The following is a 27,489-nucleotide window of genomic DNA, read 5'->3' as shown; positions in this document are numbered from 1 at the left end:
GGTTAGCTGAACTAGAGAAATGACTTGATTTCCCCATACACACTAAACAGCATGAATGGAGGATTTTCCACCTGCCTGGTATTGATTTCAGACAGCCAATGCCTGCGGCTGCCTGAATACCCAAAACAGTGACTAAAAAGGTGCCGACAATTTTACACCACTCTCCTTCAATTTTGTAATCAAAGTTTGTTAGGTTGGGTGGTGATGCCACGGCCACCCATAGTTTGAATTTCAGGTGATTGGCTAGCATTAGTCTTCTTTAATATAATCAAGGCTATAACTGATTTCTTCCTAGGCATAATGTAGTGACATCTGTCATATCATACTTTTACAGTTCAATGGCAAGAATTGGCTATATATGTAGGTGATGCTGTATTTCAGCACAGATCTAGGCCCATTCTCCCGTTCTATGTCAGACATAAGTTGTTAAGAACAACTGGCTTGCAAGTGGCTTGCAGGTTTTGCATCCTACCTCCCATACCAGTCCTCACCATAGACTTCTAAGTTCAGAGATAGGTAAACTGCACCACTTTACATTCTCTAAATTTCTAAGAAGAATTAGCTGTAGCGTAGCAATATGAGAAATCTCTAACTGGTAGAGATGTTCCAAGTACCCGTGAGTCAGATATAAATCTAACCATAATACTAAATTGTGATCATGTGACTCATTTTGCTTACCTTTAGTACAGACCACCTCAAACTCAAATCTCCCTCCTAATTATGTTATTCTAATATATCTGTCATATTGGCAGTACAGCCCATGGTGCTATTATATACATTGTGCCTATGGGTCACACTTTGACATATGAAAGGGTCCATAAGCCAGCTCATGTCAAACTATATAGTAAGCATTACTGTGTACTATTATATAGTGTATATAGCTGCCAAAGTGCATTGCAGTGACCAAGTCCCATCTATACTACAATCATTAAGTGTGCTACAAGCTTTACGGTATAACCAGGATAAATGAAATTAGGAAAAAAAAAAAAGGCTGTCATCAAATAAATAAAAAGGTAAGTACATATTATTTGCACTAGTGAGGCCACTGTTAACTAAAACCATTAGCAGAAGACTGAGCACCTAGGTTCAGCCTTTACCATAGAGCTGGTTGACAGTAACTCAGCAACAGTCCAGACATATCAGACACAAAAGAAGTAAGCCTTTCTTTATGTTTCAATTCCCTTATTACTGTTATCGAGTTTTTGTTTATTTAAAAGTCAGTGTGCGTGAACAACTTTAAACATGTTCCACACGTCAGAGCGGCCCAGTAGAATATTTGCCTATATAATTTTAATACACACGTTTTTCTGCAAATACTCATCCCCAGACGAGGAGTGATCCATTGACTAGTGGTACTTGTCACTATTGTAGCACGAAGTCCTCCAAGGAGCTTCAGATGAGCAGTGTGTAACTTATATTCTGAAAAGAAAGACAAGGCTTCATGCTGATTCTCCAGGCACAGTGGTTCCAGTGGGTTTCTTCTTGGGACGAGCCTTGAGATTCTTGTTCTGTGGCTGGAACAAGGTCAATGTTAAAGGTTTATACAGACACACAACACAACATACTAATATATACCAGACGGCTGAACAAATACCAGAAAACAGGGAAAACTTAATTGTAGCAAAAATTGTTTTCTATTAGTTAAAGAGTTTTTTTTTAATTTTGTATTAAAAGCTTATGGTATGGCATTGTGATAAGTCTAATTTAGGAGTTGTACTTATCATTTTACTATTTCTATATTTAAAGTTTATGTAGTGTCAATAGATTTAGATACTTTAGGGTAGGATTAGAACTCCTGTTGGACTTTTACTGCTTTTTGGGGCTCCATTGGAGATATTTTCCCTCACTTCTTGTTCTGGTGACAACAGCTTTACTAAACAGAATTTTGGGGGAAAACTGTAACAGGGACACCGACAGAACTCAAAATCTGACAGGAATCTTGTCAGGTTGGAGTAACACATCTACCTGGGCTAATGTGAAGCTACAAGGATCACTAGAATGAACTATGTCTCGATTCTGGAAAGCAGAAAAATAAATTCTTAGTGGAGGAAAAGATTAGACCAAGGTGCACTGATCTAAGGGAGCCATCCAGAGAATACACTGCTTCCACTAAAGAATCTCTGTACCTGGAGACAAACCTGTCCAGTTTGTTGCTTTATTTAGGGTGCAAGAGGTCCATATGTGGCATACTCTACCCAGACACAGATCCTGGAAGACCTCCGGGTTTAGGGACTACCATCCCAGGGTCAGAAGCTGCCGGCTGAGGAAGTCTGCCATCAATAGTGTATGCCTGAGATGTAAACAATGAAAAAGGCTGGAACAAGAAATTTCGCCTAGGACAGGATCCACTCTACCTCTCTTGATGCAAGATACTTTTAGTTCCTCCCTGAAGGACTATGTATGCCACTACTGTGGTGTTATCTTATTGAATGCAATTTAGATGAACCTCCTGCTAGGTGGTCCAGCGCTGCAGGGACTGCCGAATCACCTAAAGCTAGATGTTGATCTGGAGATAGGATTGCTTCAGTGTCCAAGTCCCCTGTAACAATAGGCTGCTCAGGACTCCTCCCCAGCCCAAAAAGCCAGCATTCATCATGAGCATCTTCCAAAAGATGGGAAGGAAGAACTTTCCAGACTCTAGGTACAGATTTTTGAGCTACAAAGCCAGGGACAACCTGGTCTTCATCACCAGATGAAGCAGTCTGAGCAAAGATTGGGCTGACCTGTCCCGCAACAATAGTATATGGTGTTTATGGAGTCTGGAGTAACATTGGGCTACACGTGGGACTGCCCTCAAGCGGTCTCCCATCAGTCTCAAGATTCTCATACAGAAGCGAACCGTCAGGCGACTCCTGGACTGAAGAGTATGAGTCTGGGAGAGGAGAGTTTGAAGTTTCTCCTAGGAAAAAATACACTAGCGACCCTCCCTGGTGAAGGTAGGCGATGAAAGACCTGGCGTATTCCACACAGAATTTCTGAGCTTGAATTAGGACATTAAGAGCTTTAGAATCCAAGATGAAGCAGATACCCCCCTTTTTGATTTGGTACAGTGAAAAGGTTGGTATAAAGCCCCTAAAACTGTTCTGCCACAGAAAATAGGCTGATGGCACACTAATCTTTGCAGTGAAAAAGGATGGTAGAAAGTAAGCAACCGAGGAGGAGCTGGGAGCAAAACTCTAGCTTGTAGCCCATGGAAACCACCTCTCAAACCCAAGAATCTACTGTAAGATGTAGACTGTCCAGGTGTCTGCAAAGCCTAACAGACATTGCCCTAATTTGGAAAATGGGGGCACACCTTCATGTGGGAGAAGATTTGTCTGAAGGATTAGAAGATTTGGAGTCTTGCTGGATGGACAGGCAGCCAGGCTTAGGTAAGAATGTGGAGTTGGTCAACATGGAGTAATAAAAAGGATTTTTCTTGACCTCCAGGAAAGAGTGAGCCCTTCCAAACTGAACCTTAGGCTTCTTTCGCCATGGTGCTTTCATTGCCTGTGGTGTCCTTGATGAAGACATCCAGTGCAAGCTCAAGGAGACAGCGTCACTTAAAGATCCTATGAAGCAAGCAATTTTTTGACGTAGGTTCCACAGTCTAACACTTTAACCAATGTGTCCTCCACATTTAACTCTTAACATCACAGTTAATACCGGACACTTTACAAAACTCCTAAACCCTAATACCTAACCTATCCCCTAAAGTAAGCCTTTAAAACTTAACCCTCACCCCAACTACCCCACCTCTTAAAAAAAAATAAAAAAATGAATCTTTACTCTCAACTTCTGAGCCTAACACTAACATAAATCCATAAACTAATTCTTAACACTAAGAAACACCTTCTGCATTACTGCTTACTCTTCTCTGTACAGTCCTGCAGCACCAATATCACAGCTCCAGAAGCTACTGATCTCATAATTGTTTGTTTTCAGAGATAATTCTGAGACAAATATCCTTTTGTCCTTTGAATTACTGTCTGGTTAACCCCCAGTGTTATCTTGAAGTGTATGTTGGATTTAGGAGTGACAGGTATTAGGTATTCCTAATAAGGGAGATATTTTATGGCTGAGCTACAGGCAAGAACCTGAAATAAATAAGAATATTTGAAATACATGTGGAAATCTTAATTTTTATGAGCTTGGACCAGACCACCTCTCAGTTATCCCCTTATATTTTCTGCCAAAACTGAATTGTTAGCGAAAACCGGCCTTACTCCCAGTGCTTTTACTGTACTTCACTGATAGTCACCAATATGCTTTCTTGAGTCCTCTGACAAGAAGAGTCCTTGATGTTACCTGTGTCAGCCACGGGTGTGATAAGCTGCAACTTGATAACATGCCTAAAATGCCTCCACGTTAGTAAGCTTGTGGATTCTCCTAACTCCGAGTTTTAAATGTGCATCTATAGCCAGAGACTTGAACTACATTTCTGAGAATGTGTTTGGGAAATGTTAGGTATAATAAAACATACCTCCACTTTTATAACCTTTTTAACACTCTTGACACTTGCTGTCCGTTTCGGCACTTTTTCAGTGGCATCTTCATCGGACGGTTCAGTTTTGACATCGGGCTGTTCCCCTTCTGACTTCACACTATGCTTTTGGTCTTCAGAAGCTGGACAAGTAGTAGAAGCTATACAACAGAAGCATAATGAATTAAGTGCAGTGCTTACTTATTCCGCTATTTAGTGTGAAGAGCAATGAAGGGTATAGTGTGGTAGCCCAAAACAAGTATTTATACTTTAGATGTGATCACACCAGTGAAAGAATTTTGGATTGGTCATTTTGAATCACTGCACTTCGCACATCATTGATCTTCAATGTCTTTTTTTAAATAAGTTTGTTGGTAATGAACTTATCAATTAGTCAATGAAACATTGTAAAAGGGGGAGCAACATATGTAGCTGCGATGACTATCTAAGGACACTAAATGGAAATGAAGGTTACAAATGGAAGTCACCGGCCTCTAAATTCCATTTAAAGGTCAATGGTGAATTAGATGCATACCCACACAAAAGCTAATTTATAAAGCAGAAACCAGGGAAACAGTTTAGATCTGACTTACGTCACTGTACCATCTGTGAAATCATGACTGTGCAGAAAATATGGGCAGCTGTAAATGGCAAAAATATGACTTTGCAATAGAACAGAAAATGCTAATAAACAACAGTAAAAGAATAGATGACCTGATGTTATATGTTAAGCAATATTTTAGGTGTAAGTATAGGTAGATATGAAACACCATGAAGGGAATTTATCAAAACTGGAGCAGACGTGCATGACAACCAATCTGGGTTTTATATATGTATATACAGTATACACTATATGTATAGTGTATACTGTATATACATATATAAAACCTAGAGTGGCTTGCTGGAAAGCCGAGAGGCTGCACTCTGTCCACACAAATGTAATCCAAAAAGAAGGATTCCGCACTCCACATATCTTGCTCTCTAATAGTCTTTATTTTTTGGTACAAAGCAGTATACAGCATATGTATATATGCTGTACATTGCTTTGGATGAAAAAATAAAGAGTATAAGAGAGTAAGTGTGGAGTACAGAATCCATCTTTTTGCATTTCCTAACACCGTGGTATTGCCTCACAATGCCACAATATATATATATATATATATTTACAACTTTACAAAAATTGTGGCTACTGTCTAAGGAGTAGCATTGGGGAGAATGTTACAAGCATAGTGGATGCCTATTTTGCAAGAACAGCACCAAACTATGTTAATGCAGCTTTACTACCTGATGGATTCTCAGAAGTAAAATTACAAAAACACCCAGAGTACAACAAGAGCCGTACTCCATATGAAATCTACTGGAATAAAATCATTATTTATACAAACAAGGAGAGTCGTACACACAATTTCAATTCCCAACAGTGATCCTCAGCCTCTCATGTGTTTCACCCACTGGGCTTAATCATTGATTAGGATTAATCATGATGAAGTCCAATGGGTGAAACACATGAGCAGCTGAGGATCACTGTTGGGAATTAAAATTGTGTGTACAGCTCTCCTTGTTTGTATAAATAATTTTATTCCAGTAGAATCCCTGTGGAGTGCGGCTCTTGTTGGACTCCTGCAATTTGGAATGGCGGCATGTTTGGTGCACCTGGGAAGTAGCCCATATACAGCTATGTTGGGACTGACATTTGGTATGTAAACAGTGTGTTTGCTCTGGAATATAAAAACACCCAGTCCCCAGGATCACACCATTAAACAGGCAAGATTCCAAAATGCGAAGACACGAATGTTTACAAATTACAGTCAGCTACCCCTGTGAACTCTTATTAGAGTTGTTCTAAAACATTACAGAGTTTTAAAGAACTCCAGGGAGCAGAAGGTAAAATATAGTGGCAGGAAATACATTTTTACTTAGCTTGCTGAGTGAGGTGGCAAAGCACACTTCTGTTTTCTTTATTTTCCTTGCACACGATAGAGTATTATTTGCAAAGTGAATTCCACCTCATGCACTAAAATAAGCGAGAATTCACTTTGAAAGTGAACATACTCTACTCCTTTAGTAAATCATTGTCACCTCCTGAAATAATATAGTCACCCTCATGGAAGCCTATGGGGCCAACCAAATTAAAACAATGTGCTGGGAATGGAAGTGTTTAGGTAATGGTAGCACATCGCTGACCGATAAATGTTAAAGTTTTCTCTCCACCAAAGGACACAGCTAAAGTGTAAAGTATACATTGCATTGTCCTCCCACTATATTTTCCCTTTCTTTCTGATGTTGCTGTGTATAACTGAAGAATTGTTACTTAACAAAATAACAACAATACAAATGAAACAAACTACCTTGGGCTTACTTAGGGGTTGAAAAGATTGAACATTAAACACTGTGATCATATTTATTCAATGGATTAATAGCTGTGTTGTGTAATACAATCCTTTTTATTATGACTTTAAAATATACTTTCGATAATCCAAAATTAAAATCATGCAACAGAACACAACAAAACACTGCACATTGTGAACTTACTCAGATTTTTATGAAAGCGTAAAAGGAGAAAAACATTGTATTGTTATAACATACATATACAGTAAATATTGACATATAAAGAACATGCTGTTGTAAACTGCTTAGCTGAAGTCCTGATACAATTTATTCCAGCCCTGGTTAACTGTTAACTTAGAACAGAGCGCTGTAAAATCTTGCCAAACATTACCCCATAGGATAGCCTTCAGATTTCAGTTCAGGAAACAGGTGGAAAATGTAAGGACTAAGCACATTACCAATGGGAATCAGTCATATGTCATCTTTCTCCTCAATGGCCCACATGGTGTTATGAGTTATTCCACTTCAGCATTTGTATTGCATGTTATACTACCATACAGAAGAGATAGGCAGGATACCCTTATTTACTGTACAATCATTTAGAATTTTCTATATATTTATTCACTTGGCTATGTGGACAACTGTGCAACTATGAACTGGAAAGGTAGTGAAGAAACAAGACAGTCAACTCTCTGATTATAATAAAAGAAAGTGTCTAAATTGAACTCTGAGTACCTGCATTACATATGGGAGGCATATCACAATATTTCAAACTATAAATTAGGGAATGACTACTTAATTCCCAGCCTCTTAGTGGAGTTTATTATTTTTTGTTTTCCTGGGTCCATTCCAAGCTGTGCAAAAAACACCCCCAATCCACCCAAATACTACTATCAGATATGCTCTTCGTTGAGACTCAACATGTAACAGCACCATTATGAAATATGGATCATTCATTTACCCGGACGGGAAAGAAGATGTATTCACACACATAGGTGCAAAGTTACACTTTTTTACATTTAAAAAATTTGTAAGTGTAAAGCTTTTACGTAAAGCCGCTTGAGTCTGACAGTTTCAAACTTCACATTACTATCAAACCAGAGAATATTGGCGGCACAAACATTTGCAACAATCAATAATGAATGTCCTTCCAGAGGAAATTATGTGCACTTGGTGTGTTATTTTGAAAACACTTTGTCATAAACTGGAATTGCAGTGCTTTTTTAAGCGCATTGAGAAGCGTACAACCACAACACACCACGGTGTGCCCATGGAACTTAATGAAATGCCACTTGCCACATTTCAATAAAGTTCTAACAAAAAACAAAACACTCCTATGTGGCTTGAACAAGCGCATCATTACTATCTGGGCACAGGCACACCAGCAGCAGTTGTGCGTGGCAGCTGGTGTGAACAAGCCCAGAGTGTGTGTGCAAGAGCACTGATCATTTTATCATAATATAAAATATAGTTATGGTTGTTATTATTAGTGTTACCATTACTTTTACCCCAGCACTGCTCCCTAGTAGTGTACTGCCTATGCTGACAGCTACCCTGCCAACCACCTGTCCTTGATACATACTTCATGTTATGACCATTGACACATATTGTCACAATTGACACTGCCAGCTGCTACAGAGAGTTTTGCACACTGCCCCCAAGCCGTCCTGACAGAAATTTTTCAGGGAATACGCCCATCAAACCAGCAGTACTATGAAATGCTATGGAACATGACAGTGTGACAATGTGAAGAAGGCCTTAGAAGAGTTATGACAGGCCTGCAATATTTTTATGTCTCTACCTGGATCTACAATGCTTTCCACCAGCCCAGTAGAGGCACTGCGTAACCGAGGCTCAGGGCTCTGCAGATGCACTGCGTCATCTTCTTGTATGAGAGTCAAATCCTGCATGCTGAAACTTCTCAACTTCTCTGACAACACTCCTTGACCCTGAGAGAGAAGACACAGTGAGCAGCTACACCTTTATAATGTGCATATCAATATCTGGCCATGAACTAAAAAAGAGCACCTTAAACTAGCATACGCTATGCAAACATAACTGGATACAACTTATTTTTTTTCTTTTCTTTTTGTCCTATTGGGCCATCTATAATATTTAAAGTCAAACTCCTGGAATAATCTATTTTTAAAGAATACGACACATTTTCTGAATGGAGGAGGTGCCGAGCGAGTTCAGGGTACCACACGGGAAGTTGCTCCAGCACCTTCGGAAAGTGCTTCCTGAATGTCGTACAGACTACTACAGTGATTGCTTGGCCAATGTAAATTTAAAAAATAGATTATTCCTAGAGTTCAGCTTTCAATAAATATATGAGCGCAACAAGGAGTGAAACACAATCACTCCCCTTTTTTCTAAATAAACAGCTGTAAATTTCCAATTGCATATGTGACCAGTTTAAATCCATTACCTTCCCTAACTGCCCTGCTTTTCTTTTAAACCAAGGTGTGCCGATATAAAAGAAAAAAGACTCTTCATCCAATCCCTAAAATGTCAATAGCATCATATGACAATTAAAGGAGAACTATGGGGTCAGTTTTTTCCCCATAGTTCTCCTTAGGGTAATGGGAGGACACAAACTAGCGTCCTACCATTACCCTAAGCTCCGTATACCGCGAGTTACAGCTAGCTTATACTGAGACGCCGCAGCTGGAGCGGATCCCGACATCGACGTCGAGATCCGCCCAGCTGCGTGAGTGACAGCTGGCTCTGCCTATCTAGAGGCAGAGCCAGCTGTACCCGCCCCCTCCCCCGTCTGTTCCGCCAGTCAGCTCTGGAGGGGAGGGGGGAATCCAGCCCCTCCCCCTGTCACGGCAGAGAGCTGTGACAGGATCGAGAGGTGAGCGAACCCGGTATGTGTTCGCTCACCTCCCGATCTACTGAGCCGACCTGTGACAGTCTCATTGTTACAGGTCGGCTAGAACTATGAGGTGAGTGGAAATCACTCATCTCATAGTTCTCCTTTAAGTGATCCAGGGTGTACCAATGACTGGTGCGGATGATCTCATGGAATTCTCTTGGCAGGAAAAGTGTCAACATGATAAAATGTTGCTACAGGAATAAGTGTGGTGCCACTGCCACAAATCACAACACATCCATGTTCACAGAATAAGAAAGTACATATGTATCATCTTTTCCTAATGACCACCTGCCATCTAAGAAATATGGATACAGACCCACACCAAAGCAGAGAAGCAGTGTCCTACTGAGCTACTATGTGTACAACATGACTGATCATGATTTCACTGACTGTAAAAAGACTGTCAAAAGGACATTTGGTACACATAAAGCAAGATCAGACTTTTGGCAGGCTGCTTCAACCAGCCCTGCAGTGTCACATAAAAGTGCAGTCATCAAGGTATACCACGGTTAGAGAAGATTAGACATGACTTCACATGATTTATTTAAGGGAAAATAAAACATTTAAGTGCCATTATAACTTTCAGTATTTTAAATGTATTATTACCTTGGTAGCTGCAGTGACAGCAGCATTAGCAGCAATGTTCAAGCCTCTTTTACCAACACGCATCATTGTTTCATAGCTCTTGTCCCTTGCCTGGGCAATGTACTCATCAATTTCCTGTAAGGCCATAAAAATAGGCATTTAACATTTGGCTTATCCTTTTTCATATTGGGATGTTTGCTATATATTCATTACATTACCAGACTGGTAATAAATACTGTCTTATTACCAGGAACAGCAGCTTACAGCAATTCCCCTATTTGCTAAACTGCAGTGTTGAATTTGATTCTGCTTTTAGAAGCTGGGATGGTAGGCTGTTTTCTTATGTATTCTTGGAGAAGCCACATGCTTGAATGAAAATGTGATGGCATTTGGAATTTAAAGCTTCCCCCTTTAATAACATGAACATGAAATATTTTCATTACATACCTTACTTTAAACCCAGTGACCTAATAAATTGGTCTATATGCCTCTCTATGCAATGCAGGCAAATTGTGGCTCATGGGAGGGGGCAGCAGGGTATTGTACATAACATCCAGCCCTCAGTACTCTTAAGAGACCCCGGCCCTAATGCAAACAGTGGGGTGACTTTTGGGAGGTGTTGTGCAAATATTAAAATGCCTTCAACGGCGGCGTCAGTCTGGAGAATTGGATGCATGCAGACCTCCCTAGGTAAGGCCCACATGTGATGCTGAGCCTCCATGATTGAAAGAAATGAAATCCAATCAATGGAATTGAATAGGCAGTCAGGCTGGGGAGGAAAGGGTTAGACGGTGGTGGCAATCTTTTAGTCTGGAAATGAGGCGGGCTTTATCTGACTTGCTGCAGCTTCCAATGCACACTGTATGAAGCTCAGTGTGCAGTAAAATCAGAGTAAGCTATTTCAGTCCAGGTGAGGAGTCTATACAACTGTGCTTTCTGCTCTTAACAGGAAACATGGTTCAAACAAGCAATGTATTAATATTAAGACAGTGATGAAATGTGGATAGTATAAACAGGGTTTTTTTTCTACCATGAAGCAAAGCAAATATGTGTAAGGTGGCCCCATCCTAGCAGCAATACGTTCCTCACCCTTGGAAGCTTCTATTTAATCAACCTGTCTGCTCCAGTCAACACTGGGGAAAAATGGCAGACAAGTAGGTCCTGTATCATGGCACACTTTCCCCAATATGTAAGTATTAAAATGGCAATATTTACCATTGCCACCGGACTCCGCCTGTTACTAAGGACGCGGCCGGGAGGGGAGGTGAGTCACAGGACCCGCCCCCTCGCTGAGAAGCCCGTCAAACACTGGGACCGTGCACTGCCAAAAAAATCAGGACCAGACCCCACTGAGGCTGTGGGGGAGCCCAGGACCGGACCCCACTGGGCCCCCCCACAGCCAGAGGCCCAGGTGCCCCGGCGGTAGTTCCGCCACTGGCCACAAGAGCATTTGTGAGCTCAGGTACCGAGGTTGAACCAGAAGGCATTGCTCACAATGGGCTTTCCAATACATCCCAAAGATATTTAATAAGGCTGAGGTCAGGGCTCACCAAAATCATGGATCTGACTTTGTGCACCTAAACTTAACAATTTGTAGGGGTGTCCACATACTTTTGGCCATACAGTATATATATTTATTATATCAGGGTACATGGAACAAGGAGCATTGAGCAGCACATGACTCACTCCACTTTCTTTCATGTGACAGGACTGTGATAGAGTCAGGGAGAGAGTCCTCATACAGTGTACATGCAGTATGGATCAAATACCCACTTCAGTGAAGGTTTTTTACACATTGGGGTCAATCATTCAGAGGCTGATTTATAAAAGATGGAACATAGAAAACTGAAAACAAGAGTCCAAAGCAACCAACCAGAATGCAATAAAAAGTTAAGTTAGTGACTACATGAATCAAGATACCTACCTTTTCCTTACTAGAAAGTGTTGGATGGACAAATTTCCTATACAGCACACTAGAGCCTTTAGTATAAGGCGATAGAAGCCAAATAACAAAAGCAATCTTTAACTCAAAATAAAAAGGAAACCTGAAAGAAAGAAAGGCTAAAATTAGCCACAGCAAGAACATATTTTACAATGGCACAACAGTAAAACCAAGTAGAAAAATAAACAGCCTAACACCTGTAGTGTGAACTTGCCAAACAGAGAAATAATTAATTTTATTTCCTGTACACTATCTCTAGCTAGATATACAAGAAAGTATGATGATGCACTAAAGCACATCTTAACTCAAGAACAAAAATGGTAGTTGCATTAGTTTTCTTTTTTTCACAGAATTTTTCCTTGTGACTTTTCACCTGGTGATCCTTCCAGAAACACACTTCCTGTCCTAGGGTGACAACACTCGCTGGCTCTACTGTATCTATGGGGAGCAGCTTTATTACCCTAGGCTGCTCTCCTGATTTGGACTACAGAAGTGGTGTGTGTTCTGCAGTCCTGTCCTAAGCAGTCTTATTATCCCTGCCCAGGTTACCTCTGTGGACTACAGGACACCCCTCCCCCATTTTATGTGTATGAGAGCAGGGGGGGGGTTTTAGTTTACAAAGGTATCCTAGGCAAGAATGATGAAGACTGTTTGAGGAAACTGCAGAGTATACAGGACAGGACTAGATGTCTGTCAGGATAAACAGGTATCTTTTTCAATTATTGAACAGATATAACAAAGATATAACAAAACGCCTTTAACTGTATATTTAAAAGATGAAAAGGAAGCAAATAAGGGAAGTTCATCATTGGGGCTTACACACTATAATGCTTCAATGGCAGACTTTTGAGTCAAAAGCTACAATAAAAATTGTAGCAAAGCCTCACTGTAGGGGAGAGGTCGCCTCCCATAGTCTGGGCCCCCAGCTAAATATGGAGGAGGAGAAACTCTTCTACAGCTAAGAAGTTGCAAACTTTCAAATGAGTTGAGTGGCGTGCACAGTGTTGCGCCTGCCTCCTCTGAACACACAAACAGCAGCACCTAGGAGTGGAAACTCCTCATCCAGGCAGAGTGTTGGCCCTGCAGCCTGAGGGGCCCCTGTGAGTTTAGCCTGTACGATGTACACTACCAGGCTGGCCCCCTTCTATCCCACTTCTCACTTTAACCTGTGGTCTGCCTACTGTTCGGCTTCCCACCTCTGGACCTCACTAAGAAACCTTTCTCCTACATTACTGACATCCTCCATGTGGGGGACCTGACAGCCCCCAGGATCCTCCCACATGGGCAATGCATCCTGCACCCGGCTTACTACCAGGCAACGGGGAGGTTCCCCCCTCAGACCTACACCAGTCACCCCAGACTCTGGATTCAGGATCTCTCTTCTGTCCCCATACCACCAACCTCACCCCCGCCGGGCATCCAACTACAGGGGGCCCCATGGAAGCACCCAGCCAGCCCCCACCAGCAAGGAACTCAAGTTCAGTATTGATCGGATCTTGTCCACCGAGTTTGACCCCAAAGTCAATTTTGCATTGATATTATTAATCAGTGCACTTAATCCTAATCCATGTGGGGTGATGGCTTGTATAAAGGCATAAACATCTTGTTACATATCACCAAGTGACATGGGGGCATTGTGTTTGGCATGAGTACTATTTCTCCTTGATAGGCAATGTAGTATTAATATAGATATAATATGTACTAGAGGTCATACTTCTATAATTAATGAATAGTATTCATTTTTGGGGGGGCTAAATGAACATATCTATCTTTGCTTGAAATATCTTGTCAGTTTTTTTTAACTCTTCTCAAACCTGATTGTGTGTTTAAAAATGAGAACAAGTTTCCACACACACCAGAGCCGTATCTACCGCTAGGCAAACTTTGCATTTGCCGTGGTTCACTGCCGGGGAAGGGGGCAAAAAACACCGCCCCAAACCAGTGCGGCCATTAAGAGAAAACATTTTTATCCTTACCCGAATTTACAGATGAGCTTAGCCTCCTCTCTCCAACACTGGCAGAAGTGATACAGCGCATGCCTGTTACTATTTAAACAGACGCTCGCTGTATCCAGCCTCTGACAGGATAAGCAAAATGCACAGCGGGGTTCCTGCTACGCTAATAGAGTAACCTCTCAGAAGCTGGATACACTATCAGCACTGTATCCATCAACTGACAGGTTACACAAAATGTCTTAAAAAGGAAGGGGTGGGGCAAATTTCAATTGGGGCTGTGCCCGAGTGTAGTCTTGCTTAGGGCAGCAAAAAACCAGAATACACCACTGCCCACACCCCCGACACATTTCACCCTATGGGCTTGATCACAGGAAGTTATCCTATGAGTAAGGCTGTTGGGTGAAATGTGTCAGAGGGCAGAGTCCTGTCTGATGAGTAAGAGAATGTCAAAGGAACAGGTTAACTTTAATTTAGCACTCCCAAACAGCATAGATTTCTTTTTGCTCTACCACTGCTCTGGGAGAGCAGTAAAGTCATGTGACAGCTATGAGTTTCTGGAGCCATAGCTTACAAAGAGTTATAGACCTCCTGTGTGACAATGCTGGTTGGCCCAGTAGGAGTGGGCCACATGCTCCTCCATACCCAGAAGTATCAGGTACTTCTTTCAGTTATCAGTGCTGAACAGACCAGCAGAGAGTGAAGGAAAGTATATGTTGGGGAGGCGTTGAGTATTAAATGGGCAAAACACAGGTTTGCTTAAAAGGAAAACTGTAGTTTGAAAACAAAAGTTTGCATCGTTTTTTGATAGAAGAGACTTCACATGTCTCTTCTGCCCCCCAAAAAAATCCTTTTCCTTTTAAGTTTGTTTTACCTAACACTGCAGCTCCCAGCATCGAGCAGATTCCAAAGAGTGGAGCCAAGAGTTGGGATAGTGTATGTGTGGGAGTTGCATCATCACTTGCTGACCTACTCACAAACAAGGAAAATAGCTGGAGAAGCTTCCACAAAGATGGTGCTGGCAGCTGTGGATTAGCCAGGGGAGAGCACAGAGCCATCTACACTGGAAATAGGACATTCTAAGATAAATTTGCTAGAATGTAAATATATGCTATGCCTGCCAAACCATCCTCACACTATTGCTATAAGGGTTGCATACTTATATACACTCTTCCTGTCATCCCACAATGCAGTGCTTATTGTCTAAGCAGCAAATTGCCAGTCTAACACAAAGGGAACAAAGGGGTGTCCAGCAGTAGACATGTATTAACCGTCTGGTATGGTCGATATTTGCAATTTTTCATGACAGGTTTGCTTACAGTATAACGCTATGCAAAAATCTTATATCAAAATCTCAATCATGTGCCCGATATATGTATCCTATCTTCCTCCTGTGGCGCAGCTCAACAACCTGTCCCTTTGAACCAATGGTAATTGCACTCACACACCTGATTGCTGATTATAAGAAAAAAGTGGCACCTGTAATTCGCCATCTCCAACCTTTAAATGGGCAATAAAAGAGCAGCAGCACACGGATGAGGTTTCCCTCTACTCCCCCTCTTGTAACCATGTTCACTGTTAAGCTGGCTATACACCTGCAGAGTGCATGAAAAAAACCCAGCATGGATGGATGAATGTATTCTGATAGTGGTGACTGTGCCACCGTCAGAATACCCGAATAGTAACGGCAGCCTTATAGCGCCAAGCAATGGGCGATCGTGCAAAGCAACAGAGCCCCGATTGACTCGGAGCTCTATCAATCCCAGAAGGCTGATATCAAAGTAGATTAATGTACATATTATATTTGTAAGTAAAATACATTTATTTTAATCTATCTATATATAACTGAATAAATAAAACATTTTAAATGTATGATTGGAGTTCAGGGTTAAGGTTGACTAAACTGACAATTTCTTTGAATAATACAAGCTTTATGTATCATTTGGGATCATTCCCTTTAATGCTTTAAAAGCTGAAACTTACTTATTGTACTGTACTGAATTAAGGTGGAAACTTCAAGCCTTTCAAAGGCAAACCTGATTGTACAAACCTGAATGCTATAAAATTCACCTTCTAAGTCACATTAATGCTGTAACAACAGTGCTGGTTATGGCTGACTGCAGCACCGTACAGTTCTCACACCCAGCACATGACTGAAAACCCAGTTAGCACCTTTTAGAGCATTATGCAGCTTCATGCCTGGATTGACATCAATGCTGTAGCTATTTACAGACTGCGTGTGACAATCTCAGGAGGAAAAGGAAGATATTTCAAAGAACTGCAGCACATTTTACACATGGTGAGATGCTCCAGCATTTTATTGCAGAAAGGAATCTCTTTCTTTTTTCAGAATCTTAAAACGTTCTTGTCTGGGTCCTGGAGCTCGGAAGCTTTGTAGGGCTTTGGGTGGGATGAAGCCTCCATTCCTAGGCCCACATTTTACAAGGTATCCAGACTTTACTAGTAAGTCAGCTGTACACGGGCCTTTCTATTATGGAGCTGACAGACGCTCTGGGCTCTCTCTGCCTTTGTTTTTTCCTGCAGCTTCTGATATTAAATTGTTTTATTTCTACTGGCAAAAAAAACCCTTAGTTTCTTTGGCTTAACCTCCACGTCCGGGCTGCTGTTAAATTTACCCCTGCAGTAGGGTCAGTCCCACACTGCATGAGTTAAATGCTCTTTTGACTAGGGTGGAAGGAACACGTACAAATACTCACCCTTTTCCCCCAACACTCTCCTCCGCTGTCCAATGCTCCATAATGTGGGCAGGCTCTCACCCTACTTGCTTACAATGTAGGACTGCTGGTCCTGCATTGCACACAATGATATCAGAGATCGAGGAATATACTCAAGGTATTTCTACTTACGCTGAGAAATAAACTAAGTATTTCTACTTGCTCCACCCCATCCTTCCCAGTCAAACGAGCATTTAACCCATACAGTGGGGAAGGGGGGTCCTACTGCAAAGGTAAATTTAACAGCAGCCCGGAGTGGGGCTTTAAAGATGGCAAGTGCTGCACTCCAGAATAATGTTTTTTGTACCTTTACTTCCCCTGGCATCTAGCCCTTATTTCAAGAGGTCTGGTGACTTTGGCCCTTAACCTTCACTGTAAGGCTTGACCTATTTGATATCTACTTACTCAGCACAGGCTCATCTTTTATTATTTGGAACAAATTTGGGAGTATATTGTGTTTGTGTGCACTAAAATTAATTTTAGTTTATTTTTGTACTAGAAATATAGGTTTCATAATCAGTTAGGCAAACACAGTGTATTATTAAAATTTCCAGCTACCTGTTAACTGCCTAACCTCATGCAACGCACACTACTAAGATGGGAGACAGTAAATGAGATTAGGCAGATCACATGCTAGCAACTGTCACAGTTCAGTTGACCTGGACTGCCTCTGCAGTTCTAATGTTAAACTCTTTATTTCCAATATTCCACAAAACTTTAGAGCACTATGTACAGTAAATAAATAATCCTTGCTTTTTTTCCACCACCATTAATATCTGGAAAATAGTGTACTTGTCTAACTATCAATAGCATATTTGTCTGTCAAGATAATGTGCTTAATTGATTTTCTAAGTTCAACCAACAAACAATAATGGATAACTTGGAAAGTTGAATGGAAACCAGTTAGCTGACATGACCTCACAGAGTGAATTGTGCCCAAAAGCAATCCATCAATGATAACAAAAACATAATGCTTGTACATTCATCTATTGCTCTAACAATCTATTCATATTTGCTAAATATTCAGGTACTTACCAAGAGAGGATAATATCAGTTAAGGTTTCCGCAGTTGTGAAAAAGGCAAATACGATCCAATACATCATCCATTTTACCTGTAAAACAGTATGCATTATGTGTCAGTTCTGGATATGGTTAAGTCACATGTCCAAAGATTTTTATTTTTGTTAAATTTCATTCCCAGAACTGTGAAACGTAGTAAAGCCTGATTGGCTTCCATCTCTTTCACAGTTTAAATGCTGTTATGCACTGCTTCTGAGATTACAGAAGGTGAATGTAAAGACAGATTGAGGCTCTATAAAAAAATACATTGAGAGAAATTCCCTTTAAAAATGGAGCAGGCAGAATCTAGGGCAGTTGCTTAAGGAAACCAATCAGCTTCTATCTTTAATTTTCGAAGCCTAAGTCCCCATTCGCAATAGGGCATGCACTCAATCCCTTGTGGCATACTGTTGTATATAAGTTTAAAGCTAATAGAAACAAAAAATTATAATAAAAAACACTGACTGACTGCACTGAACTACCAGAACTAACATGCCAGTTACACCAGGCATATGTGTTCGTATCCCCTAGCAAAAAAGATTGCTGAGCATGCAGGGTTCTGCAAAAAAGGGAGGTCCCACTCCCAATGCCAATCAATTTTTCAGCAACCCTGATTCATGGTGGGAAAGTAGGTGGTTGCCCTTTCCATGGCGAATTGGTTTTAAGCAGCCCCTAATTAGTTCACTGTGCACTGCGTATATTTTTTAATAAATTATTTTATAAATCTTTCTTTTGAATAATATTTACCTTCCAATATTTACCTTCCAGGTTCCTGCAAAACCCAAAGGTGTCCCATGGCGTCTCATCTGGCAGAGCTCAAAGGATGGATAAGCACAGTTGCCCTGTTCCTCCCTGCTCAAACTTGGTTTGAGCACCATGGAAGCTCTAACTATTGACAGTTTTGAGTGTCCATGGAACTCTGGGGAAACTATGAGAAAGGATATCGCTGTGACTTCACTCCCCATATGTGGTATAACTCCATATATGTGTAGTGATGTCACAGTGGAACTCTTTTCTCATAGTTTCCTAGGCAGTTAAACCATGTCAGTAGTGGAAACATCCTCAATGCTCAAAAGCAAGGTCTGCTTAGAAAATTAGGCTGCCCTGGCCCTAAACTCCGCTTCATAGCTGTGAAAATAAAACCTGTGGAGAAAAGTCAGTAAAGATACTGACCTTACACCCGTCCTCCACACGGGAAGGTGATGCCACAATCCTTCCTGTGAGATCCTGGGAACATTGAGCATTCCTATCTAGCCAGAAGAGGTTCCTCCACTGTACATGTTTGTCTCCTGCGAGATTTGGGATCCTCAGCATTTTTTACAGCTGTACAACAAAATCACATTAATGTGTCAATGGGGTTTTAAGAGGCATCAGACTTGAATTTTTTGAAAATGTGTACAGTATTTTAAAAAAATTCAAGTCTGATGCCTCTTAAAACCCCATTGACACATTAATGTGATTTTGTTGTATTAGTATATAGGGGTTATGTCTCAGACCACCTTGAGATTATGGACTTGGGTAGTATTCTATTGTGTTCATACATTTTTGACAGCTATGTTTCAGCATTTCCCATAGGATTGGGGGCCTGATGTAATAAGCAGACCTTGCTTTTTACTGCAAGATTCGCTTTAACTGCTTACCTGCATGCACAGTGAATTGGTCTGAGGGACCCACTAAATTAGTTTATCACAGAGGGGTAACAACAAACATGCCCCCGACCGGGGGCAGATAGGTAGTTCATAAGCTTTCCCACCTTGCCAGCATCCCCTTCTGGGCACCATATTTGAGAGAACCCCACAGCCACATTGCTGAACGGGATGGTATCAGCATAGTAGGGGGGCTGCATGTTTGCCATCTACTTCTATGGGATACCATCCTGCATGCATGGTATGCCCGAATAGTTAGCTCTCGGAGCGCGGGGGGAACACAGTGCTTATTTTCCTTTTTATTTGTTTATCATTAAAAAATGATATTAAAGTGACATTAAACCCTCAGATTTTTTAACATAAACCAATACTGTAATGTGTGCCTTACTGTAATCCATGGTTGTTTCCCTTCTCTTTGCTGTTCTTCCTTTTAAATCCTTATCTCTTCTCATGCTTGGGGAGAACTTCCCTTTGCAGCTGACTGCCTCTTCCTGTAGTGCTGGCTCAGGTTGCAAACCTACACACAGACACCATGTATCCATTTCAGAGACAAGGCAGTCTGCTGCAAAACAGAAGTTCTGCCCAGCATGAGAACAGATACAGATTTAAAAGGAAGAGCAGCAAAGAGAAGGGAAAAAAACCATGGATTACAGTAAGGCACACAGTACACTATTGTTTTATGTAAAAAAATCTGAGGGTTTAATGTCACTTTAAGCTCCCCTGGTAAAAAAAACTGTGTACTGTATATGTAATGCACAGTTTCAGCACCATGGAGAGCTCAACAGAGTCACCTGCAGGGTAAACACTATTCTTTAGTTCTACTGTAAAAGTGAGATTTGACAGCTGTTCACTGGCTGCTGCATTCTCCGGGCCCACGTTCATCCTATTGTAAACAGGATGCAAGTGATTGTGGAACCCAGGGTGAATGTGGACCAGTTTAACTTGGGTGAATGTCCATAAAGGATTTACAGAGCAAATTTCCCAGTGATCCCTATGCATATACAGTATGTGCATCCCTAGTAATATTTCCCACTGTCATCTTTTAATTGTCATTTGAGCTTGCAAATAACTAAAGGAACTAAGAGGAACTTACATATTCTTTCACATTTTTTGTCTTCACAGCTTTGTATGATGAATATGCTGGATATAAAGTACCAAACAGCAGCCTAAGAAATAAAATAAGTATCATGATATAATTAAAACACAGTGTAACAGTAACAGTCCTCACAATATAATACACAATGCCTGAATATGCAATTTCACCACTTTTCATTGCAAAACATTAAAGGCTTGGAAAAGTAAATGTTTACTAAGAGAACATGCGTCATTCCATCAACTAGAAAAACACAAAGGTCATATGTAAACTAGGATTTAAAAGCTAAGTTCTCCATGGAAAGAAAACTGCCTATGCAGGTAGGTAATACAAAACTATGTAGCTTATATACCTGCAACATGTGTAGGCCATCTACATCCTCCAGAAGTCTGGCCATAAAACTACCATCCTGTGGCTAGGAAGCTATAGTCACTGGACGTTCCCCACTAGCATCAATGGTGCGAGGGCGCTTCCTAATTCAAATCTCCTCTCATACACAAAGCACTCTGTAACACTGCAGCATTGCTGAACTCACTGTACATTTAACACTCGCCCTCAGAATCACAGGAGCGAGTGCTCTCCTTGTGCTTTTGTTGAAAAGCCACACATGTGCAGTGCACTTTCTCTCCCCTTGTAGCAGCAATGGCTGAGCTCAGTACGTCCTAGCAACAAAGTGTGACAGGGGATGAGAAAAATGGGAGTTTTTTGTACAGGTTTTGGGGATGCTGCAAATAGTCTACAGCAAGGGTGGGCAACTCCAACCCTCCGACTGTGCGTTAATTACAAATCCCAACAGGTCTCTGTCTTTGGGAGTCATGCCCACAACTGTCAGTCTTGCAATGCATCATGGGACCTGTAGTTCCACAGCAGCTGGAAGACCGGAGTTGCCCGCCCCTGGTCTACAGGTATGGCAAATACATTAAGCAGTGGCGTTAACATTAGGCAACATATTTCAAAACTGCATTTTTTTGTAACCTTCTGGGGCCCCTTGACTGCATAGTCAATTTTATTCATAGGGGGAAACTTTAACATCACACTGGCACTCTTTTCTGCACACAACAAAGCATAACTTCTCTTTTTATATTGTTACCTGTTGTGTGAGTAAATAAGCTTAAACTGTAACATTTTAAATAATGCAGTGAAGGATCCGAACACCTGTCACATTATATTGCTGTCTCGGTCTCCACTGCATTCTGTATTTTTGTCCCATTGTCACCAGGACTGGAAGTGAGGAAAAATCCAAAATTATGAGTTGTCAGAAAATTAAAGTGACCAGGGGTTTTGTCCATTCTTTACTATATGAAAAACAACATTTTTGAATATACTTTCAAGCGGAAGTCAAGGCACCAAAATACAGGCATGTAAAAAAAATGAAAAACCTTCACTTATAGGCGGACCCACCAATAAAGAATCATCTTCTAAAATCAGGACACAGAACCAGAGGGATCCCTGCAAATGATCAGATTGGTAACGTGCTCATGTATTAATATGACACTGGGAGGAGATTTTCTCTGAAAAACACTCACTAGGCATGATGCAGGAAAACACTATTAGAGCACATTCACACATACAGTGGTGACCTGCATTTTACAGCACCAGATCAATGCAGGTCACCGCTAGGACACATAGAATACAATTGTTGTCTTTCTGCCCTGTTTACACCAGAACGCCGGTGTGATGAAAGGTGCTTGTTTTTCACAGAGCACTGAATGCCACCTCAGGCCACTGCATGTCAGCTCAACACACTATGCTGCTATGCGGGGACCTGAATGAGGTCTACACATTGCACACTCCCTTTAAAGTAAAACAAAAATTAAACAGTGACAGCTGTTCGCACATCTACCGCACATCTATCGCAGTATCGCACACTGCCAGAGCTGCCACAACGTACTAGCCTACCCGCTAAAATGCAGCGTTTTAGCAGACGGACTAGTGTGAACAGACCCTTAGTGGTGGAGAGGTGATTATCCACTGAAGGACTTTACCTCATGTGCACACTGTGAGCCGTGTTGGCAATGAGAAGAAGCCATTGATTATGGTGTCACCACTACTGCCTATAGCAGTGGTTCTCAACCTTTCTAGGGCCGGGACCCCTTGGTAACATGTGCCAAGTTGTGGTGACCCCCAACGATAAAATTTAGGGATGACGCGGCTGCTGCAGCGACATCTGGCGGCGTGGCGGGAGAACTGACACTGCTGCGCTAGGAGAGGGCTGAGGAGGACTCTCACCTTATTATTGTTTATTTTTTATAATTTTCTTATTTTTTAATAATTTGTTTCTTATTTATTTTTAATCGCTTTTTTATTTTTTGAATTCTTTTATTTTTATTTCTTTAATCATTTTATCTATTTTTTTTTCCACTTAACTTCATTGCTATCACACAGATGTAACAAGCTCCTGTGTAATAGCAATTGGAGGTGAGACGTTCTCTTTATTGACTCTCTCACCTCCAATACAGGAGTTCTAGCACAGCACTGTGCTGGAACTTCTGTGACAGGTGAGAGGGGAAGACTGCTATCCCCTCTCACTGTGCACACGGAGCGGCAGGTTTACTTTTAACCCTGTCGGAAAAAAAAACAAAAAAAACTTTCTCCTGGAAAGGTTTAGTCTGCTCGATGAGAAAAAAAATATTTCTGACTGACGGCGGGACCGATGTCAGAAAAAAAAAAGAGCAGAGAAAGTGCTTCTCTCCTGGGTGGCCGGAAGCCCCTAGGCGACCCCTGGCAAATCGTCATTCGACCCCCGAAGGGGTCCCGACCCCCAGGTTGAGAACCACTGGCCTATAGGAACTATCATTCAGATTTAGAGGGTAATCATGTAAATTGTAAGGCATATTGATTAGAGGTAAGGGTTACTACAGATAAACAAATAGTTTGCCTTAACTTCAACTTCAAGTAATTATGTATGTTGAAAAAATCGAATTATACCCAATTTCTTTAAATATTAGCACTATTGAAGGTCTTTTCTATCAGATAGGAGAAAGTGCTGTTTAAACTCTGCAATATGACCCTAAGGCTTTTAGCTCCACCGCCAATTCTCCGCCAAAGTGACAGTCTGCGCTTTGCACTGTTTTATACAGGAGAGAGGTCTGATTTAAAGACCTGAACTGTGGGAGTTGTACCCTAAAAGGCAAGAGGAGGGCAAAGGACTAGTTACCAGTACTGCCTATGGGCTTACTGGGGCTGATCTTTTCCCCATTACTGACTTACTATGCCTTGTTCTGCACTGTGTATATGTGTAACAGTACCCATCTTCATAGAGGATTAGGGTTTTGTTACCTGATGTCAGAGCTGCCCCTGATGGCTAGAGATCTGATAACTGGGGGGAAGTAATTAAAGTGACAATAAACTCAGGAGTTAAATCGTAAAAATGCATTCAAGTACCTTAACCATTACCAAACATGTATCTTATTTGTGTATCGCTCGGCTGTAGATCCTCAAATCATCTCTGAATTGGGACTGACATTGTCCTGCCTTCTGGAGGGTGGCTACTTTTGTTCCCCATGGTCACTGTGTGTGTTGTAAAGTAGCCACCACTCCAAGTTTGCTCCCACAATGGACTATAATCTCACATTTAGTCCATTACAGGAGTGATCTTGGAGCGGTGACTACATTACAACACACACAGGGACCATGGGGAACAGTAGCCACCACCCTCCAGAAGGAAGAACAGTGTCAGCACCAATTCAGAGATGATTTGAGGATCTACAGCCGAGTGATACACAAATAAGATACATTTTTGTTAATAGTTAAGGTACCTGAATGCAGGAGAGGTATACAAAGCATATAGCCACAAAATGAATAATGCAGAGGCAGGGGTTGCATGCAGTGCAGCTCCCCATTTACAGATTGCACTCCGGCAAGGATATCTGTATAAAATAAATCAAGACAACCAGACTTGCTGTATTTTTCTTGAAGACGTTTCACTGGTCATCTTCAGAATTGAGAATTGAGCAAGCCAGTCGGATGACCAGCAAAATGTCTTAAAAAAAATACAGCAAGTCCAGTTGCCTTGATTTTTTTTTTTTTTTTATCAGATATACCATGAACTGGATGAATGAGAACCTTCAGAGACACTCCAGGAAGGAGCACAGTGAGCAGTACAACAGTGACACCACCATATCCAGTGAGACTAGCAGTCACTGGCAGCGGTGCCGTTCATACAGATGTACAGCTTTGAGGCTGTAGCCATAGGAGTGCCTAGGCACACCCACATACCAGGAAGTGAACTGCTATTTTTTTAGTAGGAATTTAAAACAAATACTAATAAAAAGGTTACTGTTTAGGCACAATTAACATTTCTAGATGTTCCCTATATCATAGCAACGCTTTACTTTATGAGTTCAGGTCTACTTTAATAAAGAACATGTGTATTAGACAAGGAGATATCAGCCTTAATCGCTCCTCTGTCACTGAAATAATAAACAGATTAGCTTCCCCGATTAAGCAAATATTTCTGCTAACTAGACAAAAGCTTTTCAGCAGACTATCAGCTTTTAACACAACAGATTAACTCCTTTATATGTATAAATTCAGCCTCGTGTACAAGTAAACGAGGCTGAACGTGGAGTTTACTAATGTTAAAAAAAAAACTACAGAAATATGAAATTCATGAGTGTGTAAACATAAAATGAATGAAATGAAATCAGCATACAGTATCCTACTATACTGTATTCCTGGCCAGTCAATCTATAGGTATTTAATAGACAATACTGTTCAGGGCTTGTTATTTGATTTGGCATAACAGTTCATTTTGCTTGACAGCTTGTATTGATAATTAACACAAATATACAATCAGCAGTGTTTTAGTCAGCAAATTCGATGTAACCAACAAAGCAGACGTTTAATGCGGACAACATACAATATAATAAAGGTTTGAGGATACTAGACAATGTAGTTTTCACAGTTTTAGCCTTGGACATGTACCAACAAAACATGACCATATGACATTTTGTTCAAATAAAGCCTGAAGTCCAAGACATTTTCATGAATTGTACATACAATGGCTGACAGAGCTTAGAAGTGTTTTATAGCCATGATATGTTGTAATTTAGGTCTAATGTGTTACCAATTTGTCTGGAAAGTGGAAAATGAATGTATGTCCATCTAAATCATGCATGCTGCACCCTTTCACCAATCCAGAAGCACCTGGAAAGCCACAAACTGGTTTCCATAGCTATTGGTGAGGTATTTAAAGGTCTGAACTCCAGGCAAGCAACTAAATACAATGTGGACTTATATTTGCTCACTTTTTGGCTGTTACGTATAGCATTAAAAATGTTTTACTGTACAGTATGTGTTCAATAGGTGCAAAAAAAAACAGCTAATCCTGCCTGAAATCTTGTGAACTGATAACTCCCTGTGCTCTATGCGTGGCCATTCCTATAATGAGGCAGTCTGAGGTGGTTGTGGGGTGGCAGATTGGGTTGCCACAGCCTCCCAGGTTGCTAAGAGCTCCTTCAATTTTTTCCATCATTATGGTCCAAAACAATTGTCAATTTGACCCCAAAATCAAACAAACGTTTTGAAAACACATTTTTTGCAAACACAACTCTACTGGTGTAGGGCCAACTTTCGACAGTTGTCTCCAGAACAGGAAGACTTCCCCTTACTTCTTGTCCTGAGAGGAACTCTAAGCCAGGGATTCTCAACTGGGGTGCCGCAGCAAAATGGATCTAAAAATTTACCACAGCCTTTGGGTGTCCAATTCCACTGTAGAAAGGGAGCCAGCAGGCGTCCTGCAAGGCACCCAAATGAGTCTTAGCAACCGAAGATGTCATCCATGGCTACTGACGCGGTCGGTGGCCAATCTTAAACTGTGGCTGTCTTTAGTGATGGATGACATCAATGGTTGCATGGAATCAGTCAGGTACCTTGCAGGACACTGACTCGAGAGCTTAGACACTCTCGGCAAAGTATGCAGTGTAGGCCACCCACCAACCATATCTTTCGTTGCCAAGGAGCAAGCCGGTATCCTGCAAGGCACCCGACTGACTAGGGGCCTTAGAATGTGCAGGCAAAGAAAGCCACGTGCCAACAGTGCCAGAAGCCCTACAGCTATCCTGTTTTCCGCTTTTTTCGGAGGTATGGGTCGGTCTGGGACTGAGGAAGCAGGTTGGGGTGGGATGGGAGAAGTGTGTGAATGTTAAGGGGTAGGTAACCTCGACACTCCAGCTGTTGTTGAACTACAAGTCCAATTACCCATTGCAAGACTCTGGCAGCCACAGACATGATGAAATGTGTAGTTCCACCACAGCTGGTTTCCTACCCCTGATATAGTTATGTATGTGACCTTGTGTTCTGGGCTCCTGCACTTCACACCTTGTCATCATCCTGGCATGGATCATTTAATATGAAGGTCAGACAAATGGCAGAGGTAATGAAAACATTGGTACCTACATGAATCATCTAATGCTAAGAGGAAGAGATTGTGCTTATTATTAGCTACATATTATACAATTCATCATCATCATCCTCATTCCACCTGCCATCTGTAGCATAGCAGCACACTGGCCTGTCATATAATCAGAAGAGGGCCCCTACACACACTAAAGGCCGTATCTATCTGTTGACATCGCTAGACATCCAGGTATTCAGCATGTGATGGCAGTAGGAGCTCCTCTATGTACATCAGCATCAGGCTGGGATGGAGGAGCCCCGGCACATGTAAATCACCTACACACACTCTGCCATGATACTTACACCACAAGTCTGGAGATGATCCAGGACACCATCCTGCCTGTCCCCAGATAGGGCTTCCCCGGGAGATCACTGGTCTGGGTGGGAGAGGAGCGACCACGGGGGGAAGA

General features: G+C 41.4%; 1 protein-coding gene across 2 annotated transcripts; it reads right to left on the bottom strand.

The window, feature by feature from the left end:
• Window positions 1–572: 572 nt before the first annotated feature.
• Window positions 573–27,489, bottom strand: REEP2 (receptor accessory protein 2). Of its 2 annotated transcripts, none has more exons than XM_018569834.1 (8): window positions 27,383–27,489; window positions 20,681–20,753; window positions 17,918–17,994; window positions 12,178–12,298; window positions 10,275–10,388; window positions 8,592–8,739; window positions 4,463–4,623; window positions 573–1,514 (listed from the first exon to the last, which is right to left on the bottom strand). In XM_018569834.1, the coding sequence occupies exons 1-8, from the start codon at window positions 27,412–27,414 to the stop codon at window positions 1,440–1,442; spliced, it is 801 nt and encodes a 266-aa protein (XP_018425336.1). In that variant the 5' UTR covers window positions 27,415–27,489; the 3' UTR covers window positions 573–1,439. The 2 variants fall into 2 exon arrangements, with proteins under 2 accessions (XP_018425336.1, XP_018425335.1); XM_018569833.1 differs by having other exon boundaries at window positions 4,463–4,605.

Source organism: Nanorana parkeri, unplaced genomic scaffold (assembly GCF_000935625.1).
Source record: "Nanorana parkeri isolate BGI_ZX_2015 unplaced genomic scaffold, ASM93562v1 scaffold1406, whole genome shotgun sequence".
In the NCBI taxonomy this organism is placed as follows: Eukaryota; Metazoa; Chordata; class Amphibia; order Anura; family Dicroglossidae; genus Nanorana; species Nanorana parkeri.
This window is presented reverse-complemented; position numbering and strand designations above follow the sequence as displayed.